The sequence below is a fragment of the Chionomys nivalis genome, chromosome 8 (genome assembly GCF_950005125.1).
Source record: "Chionomys nivalis chromosome 8, mChiNiv1.1, whole genome shotgun sequence".
NCBI lineage: Eukaryota > Metazoa > Chordata > Mammalia > Rodentia > Cricetidae > Chionomys > Chionomys nivalis.
Genome location: NC_080093.1, coordinates 40,819,432 through 40,825,431, shown reverse-complemented (window position 1 = coordinate 40,825,431; position 6,000 = coordinate 40,819,432). Strand labels below are relative to the sequence as shown.

General features: G+C 49.4%; 1 protein-coding gene across 1 annotated transcript in view; it reads left to right on the top strand.

Moving 5' to 3' along the window:
* The first annotated feature begins 4,301 nt into the window (after positions 1-4,301).
* Prune2 (prune homolog 2 with BCH domain) overlaps positions 4,302-6,000 on the top strand; it is a 258,384-nt gene continuing 256,685 nt past the window's right edge. The window contains exon 1 of the mRNA XM_057779958.1: positions 4,302-4,433. Coding sequence (XP_057635941.1) covers positions 4,398-4,433 — 36 coding nt within the window. The 5' untranslated portion in view covers positions 4,302-4,397. The remainder of the gene's footprint in view (positions 4,434-6,000) is intronic.

Below are 6,000 nucleotides of genomic sequence, written 5' to 3'. Positions count from 1 at the left end.
TTTCTTCTTCTAAAATCAAGTCTTGCAAAGCCCATCTTGTAAAAATTTAATATCCTTGCTAAAACACATTAAAAAATTAATTCCTTTCACCATGACTTGTCAAAATGTGTCACATCTGACCATTCAAAGGGTCAAAAGCAGGCATTTCCCAGACGGTGAGAAGCTGAACAAGGGGTAGAGACTAAGATACTTAGACTAAGATACCCTCTGTCTCCCATCCTCAAAGAAACCTCCAGTTCTTTCTCACCGAGGAGACGCAGATCCTTGACCTGTATCACAGCAATGAGTTAGAAGCAGCTAACACGTCAGTACCAGGGGGCTACACCTGCTAGAGCAGGGTGGGGTGGGGGAGGGGCGGGCAGTCAGCTAGAAGGCCTGGAGAAGTCCACAAGCAGTGACTCAGCATCCGCCACGCTACTTGAGCTTCTCTTTAAAAGGGACAGCATATGCCGGTTGCTGCTTCTAACCGAGGAGATGAGCACATTTTCCTCCTTTCTGGTAATGAGGAACTGGCCTTGGAAGGAAAGCCCAGCTGCCCTTAGAGTGGCACCAATAACAGTAAGAATACCTGGAGGTGGATGTAGGGACAGTGTTCTTATGAGAGCTTGTGAAGAAAGATCCGGTACCCCTGTGGGGCGAGGGGAGTGGGAGGGGAATGGGGGGAGTAACTGAGAAGGTAAAGGACACAGGTCCTGAGAAACTTAAATGTCACCAGCCGGCTGTGCTGCTGAGAAACTCCTGTGGTGCCTCTCTGAAAACACGCTTCTCACTGTGTAATCCAGGCACCAAAGGGGCAAATTTGTAGGAGGTGTCCGATGATGGAGGTGGGAGGGTTAGACATGGACCCCCTTGGGGACATTCAATTTCAGTGCATGTGCAGTGCACTAGAGACTCCCCCTTGCTTCACGGAAGACCCTCCTTTCCATTGAAGTCACTCCATTGTTTCTCCTGTCCTTAATGGAGCCTTGGGAGGTAATAGCGTGATGGACAGGACTGGGGCAGCTTGCTTACGTGATTGCATGTGGGCTGCGCGGTGACTCTAAGGGGGAAGGTTATTCCAGCCTTATAAATGGAGGGACTGAAGCACTGAAAAAAAAAGTTTGCTCAAAATTGCTTATTGTGTAAGTGGCCAAGCGTCGAGCAGAGCCCAGCAGGCGCTGTTTACTTCTGTACCACGTTGGGGCTGGAGAAGTTAAGACAATGCCCCACATATAGCTACCATCTGGCCTGCTCACAAGCAGCTCCTGCTCCTCCATGTCTGGGACTTGCCTTCAGGTGGCTTTAGTTTCCTCACGGCATGAGGCAGGTTCCAAGAGTATGTATTCCAAGAGGTAAATAAAAGGAGAGGCTGCCAGTCTTAGAAATGGACAGGATTCCATGGTATACTTGATTGTTTGTGAAGCCATGGAGCTGTTCTAGATTCAAGGAGAGAGAATATGGATCCTTCTTCTCATACGAACAATGTCAAAGAACTGCCAGCCTTATTTAGCATGCCACAGATCAGGGGTAAGGACAGAGACTATCGTTGCCATACTGTATGGCATAGAAATTAGCACCAAAGCTGATCCGCTTCCCAGAGGCTTCTCTTAGCCTTGAACTGCAGCGACTACCCTGTGAGCTTATTGACGGCCTGGCTCATGTCCGCCCTATCCTCCTGGAGTTGGATGTATTAGCCCAAGCATAGCCAAGGCTTCTGTACGCTGAAGGAAGACGTGAAGGAAGTACAGTTCTGCTCCTGGCTCCTGTTCTGTTAATTGAAGCGTGTCAAACCAGCATAATATTTTTAGGCTTGACAGTGCACCCTAAGAAAGACTTTGAGCTACACCAGAATCCAGAACCCCCCGTGTAGTCACTGACTGGTTAATAAAGACTTAAACCTGTGCCCAAGTAGTCTTCTCTGGTAGCTACCCCACAACACTTGGTTATCCTGGCTTATAATCCCAAGTACTCAGAAAACTGAGACAAGATCGCAAACTCCTGTCTAAAAAAAGAAAAGAAGCCGGGTGGTGGTAGCACATGCCTTTAATTCCAGCACTCGGGAGGCAGAGGCAGGCAGATCTCTGTGAGTTCGAGGCCAGTCTGGTCTATAAGAGCTAGTTCCAGGACAGGAACCAAAAGCTACGGAGAAACCCTGTCTCGAAAAATCAAAATAAAATAAAATAAAGAAAAAAAAAAGAAAAGAAAAGGAAAGAAAGGCAGGGGGCTGGGAGAAGAGAGAAAGGGGAAAAGAAGAAAGTCAGCGGCATAAAGCGGTATTATGTGACATTAAATTCTCCAGTGAAGCCAGAGGCAAAAGGAGGTCTCTGGATTGCTCTCTATGGTGTTAGTGGAATTGTCTGCACTACTTTATCCATGTGGTTTTAAGTTCCTTAAGTCGGCAAAGAAAGCAGATAGGATCTGCAGCTTCCTCGTGGTCATCGCCTGAATGCGCCCCTGAACCTCCCAGGCCCATCACTCCCGCTAATTGGATCCCAAGACTTTGCTGATTTCTTCTCTCTCTCTTTTTTTTCAGTGAAAAATGATTTGATTAGGAAGTGTGTAAGCACATACAAGGAGTGGGAAAATGACAGAGATACAGTATCAGATAGACAACACACACACACACTCAACGCTCTTTCCAGGCATACGTTTATCCATTAACATATGTTTAAGCTGAGAATCTATAGATATAGAACCTGTGTCCTGTTAGTGATACAGCTATGAATGAGGTAGGTGAAGTTTGTGTCTTCGTGGAGCTCACAGCTTAGAAGAGGCTATAGAGGCACAGTCAGGCAATTTATAGCACAGTAGAAAACCTAAACTGCTAATCGGAAACAGAGAGGGCAGCAGCTCAGTCTGTGGATAAATATAAACATGTCAGGGAGGTATCCTGGACAACAAGCTCCATTCTTAAAGTGTGGTACCCGGAGCTGACGTCTGTGCAAACCTTGGGAGACTGCAAGACATATAAAGTCTTCAGCACACATAGACAGACTTGAAATTCTGGATGTGACGCAGAAACTCCTGTTTCATTTTCTTGTCAGGGATTCAGGGTTCCCTGAGACCTGGAGCCTTAGGGCTGCACATCATGGCTGATGCTGTGGCCTGGTATCACGGGGTGCTGATTTAGTTACTGGAAAAGGGCCTCAATCTAAGAGTGTTTGAAGCCTGTGGTTAGTATACTGTGACTCAAGGCAGGCTGGAAACATCTCTGTGCTGAGGTCTCAAGCTCAAGTTAGGCACCTAGGACCTAGGAGAGGGCAACGGGATCTTATAGGCAGTTGTGCACACACACACACACACACACACACACACACACACCCGCTGCCCTTATAAAGGAGCCTGGCACAAACCGCCATGGTACAAATTAAGCTCACAGTTGCAAACGTGAATGTTTATTGCTGTGCTTCTTACACTTGAGTGTAAATAGACCTATCTGAGAGTCTTGTAGAAACAGACACTTATTTAGGGGGTGGGGGCAGAGAGTACATTTCTAATAAGCTCAGGGATGTTCATGCTGTTGGTCAGTGAAACTGCTCGCTTGTATCGCCCAGCTTTCCCCAAGCGTACATATCAAGAGTAGATGGAGATGGCGCTAGGATATAGTTATCCATTAGCCCCAGGAATCACGGAAAGGCGACTAGTTGCAGTGAGCTGCGGAAACCGGATGCTGGATGGATGGGTATGCTTGGAGGGTAGGGAGGAAAGTTGCAGCCTACACAACCTCCCTGCCAGCTCTTCTGGTTATTAGCCATCAAGGTCGGATGGCTTTTAGCTCAGCAATTCCTCCCCGCCCCCACTTCCCTCCCAGCGCCAATCTCCCTGAGTGCATTCCGGGCCAGGCCAGCAGACCAGCTCATTAAGTGACCACTGAGCTCTCGGTAAGATGCCAGCCAGCCAGAGAGGCGCTGGCCGAGGACAAGACCTCCCCTGGGGCCTGAGTCCCTCTTCCCACCTTTCCTGGCTGGGGCCTGCAGCAGTGTTACTCTGCAGCAGCCCCTAGCACTTGGCGCGTACTTCTGGGCGCTGTCCATGGTTGCAGCATCTTTCAGCTCACCGCGTCAGGAGGCCACCGCGGGGCTTTGCGATTGGCCGAGGAGTCCCTCGCCACCACCACCCCCACCAGCCCCGCGTCAGGCCCCCCAGGCGCGTGCCAGTAGGCCTGTGGAGTCGCTAGGCTCCAGGGCGGCACACCCACTTTCCTTATTAGGACAGAGTCGGAGCTCTGCGGTGCGTGGGCTGGGCCAGCAGTCCGGAGGAAGGGAGAAGGGCTCAGTCCCCGCCAGCCCGCCTAGGGAGCGGCTGGTCCCTGAGTCCCAAGGAGCGACCACTTTCTGGAGGATTCTGCTTCTGCCTGCTGCTCTCAATCCTCTTGAAGCTCTCCATCCGGACCCCTGGTCCTAATCCCTTGCAGAGGCATGGAAGAATTTTTGCAACGCGCCAAATCTAAACTGGTAAGTTTCTGGGGTGCGTGCGTCCGTGCGCGTGGATGTGTGCTGCTGGAGGCGGGGAGGAAAGGTTGTGCAGAGGAGGATGAGGATGAAAACAACTTTGCAGCTTAGTTGTCGGCGTGTGCAAGCTGTGCCAGCTAAGAACCTCTGCAGTTCTCTGGAATCAGCGATCTTTTCCCCCACCCGCAGCCGGGCGAGGTGCAGAGGTGGAGTGAGGCCTGTCTGAACTGATGCGACTTACTGCGCCACACAGTCCCTTCCGCCTGGTCTTACTCCTAGAGAGTTTGCTCCCGAAGGACAGGAACAATGGGTAAACGAGGGTGCTCCTCCTCTAGGAGAAAAAGAGCCCAGCCTTCCTTCCTTTCATAAATGCAAAAGACTTGTAAGCGTGAAAAAGAAAAGAAAACAAAACAACCGCCCCCCACACCCCCCAAAAAACCCGCGAAGTCCTGGGACAGTAGTTAAGCTGAGAGTGGCAAAGCCCTTGTGAGAACCAGGGTTCTGCCTGGATCGGGGTGGCACCCCTCAGAGGCTGTACAGTGCAGAACTTAGGGGCATCCAGGATATACTGACTCTGGTCTCTGCTCTTTCCACACCCTGGAGCAGGGCAGAAGGGGATGGATAGCCTCTGAGGTTGGTGGGCTTTACGTGCTGGTCTGGTATATTTTACTGTCTGAAAATGTAAGCAGTGAACTATAATGTCACCGCGTGTCTGCCGTTGCCACCCATTCTGAACGTCGGGGCACTTTTCTCTAGCATGGCGATAAAAATCATAACGGAAAGATTTCAGTCTTGGCACTTAAGAAACAAAAGCCAGGCCCATTTAGAAGCTGTATCTTTTATGGAGTTCAAAAGTACCTTTATGGGTCTGGCCTAAGAGAAAATGCATAATCTATGGTGCCTATAACCTTTGAAACTCCCCAGAAGGCAGCACTGAAGTCCGGGAGGTGATGCTTCCACCAGAAGGCAGGATGCCATCTATTTCCTGAACACAACAAAGGGCAGGGAGGGCTCTACTCGGGGCAAGGGTGGCAGCGAAGCCATACAGCACCACATGTAGAAATCCTTTCTTCATTTTCCTCTTTATTATTTTCTTTTAAAGGGACCACCAAAGTTGATTAATGCTGATATTTTGTTTTCTCCCTTTAATTGGTATCCAACCCAGTCCATCAGCATTGAGTGTTTGGGAGAATGTGATTAAATAGAGAAAGTTTCTGATCACTTCTGTGGTTGTTGACTCCTTGGAAGTTTTACAAAAACATAAGGAAGGGGGAAAAAAGCAACTTAGTGCAGAAACTCAGTAATTGCTTTGCATCTTTGCTGGAGCTCCTGCTGTTCTTCCCCTAGGAGTGGGAGAAGGTTGCTGGAAACATCAAGTTAGTCTTGGCAACTTGTGATCTGGGTCTGTGTGTGTAAGTGGATAACGAGGAAGTATAAACACAGAGTTTGGACTGTGGCTGTGGCATTTTCTCAGTTTCTAAGGGTAATGCTCAGATTGTGGGATCCTCTGGGAGTCTCATTTCTAACAGCAACGCCTGGATGGAAATCCCCCCTTCCAGAGTCACCAGCT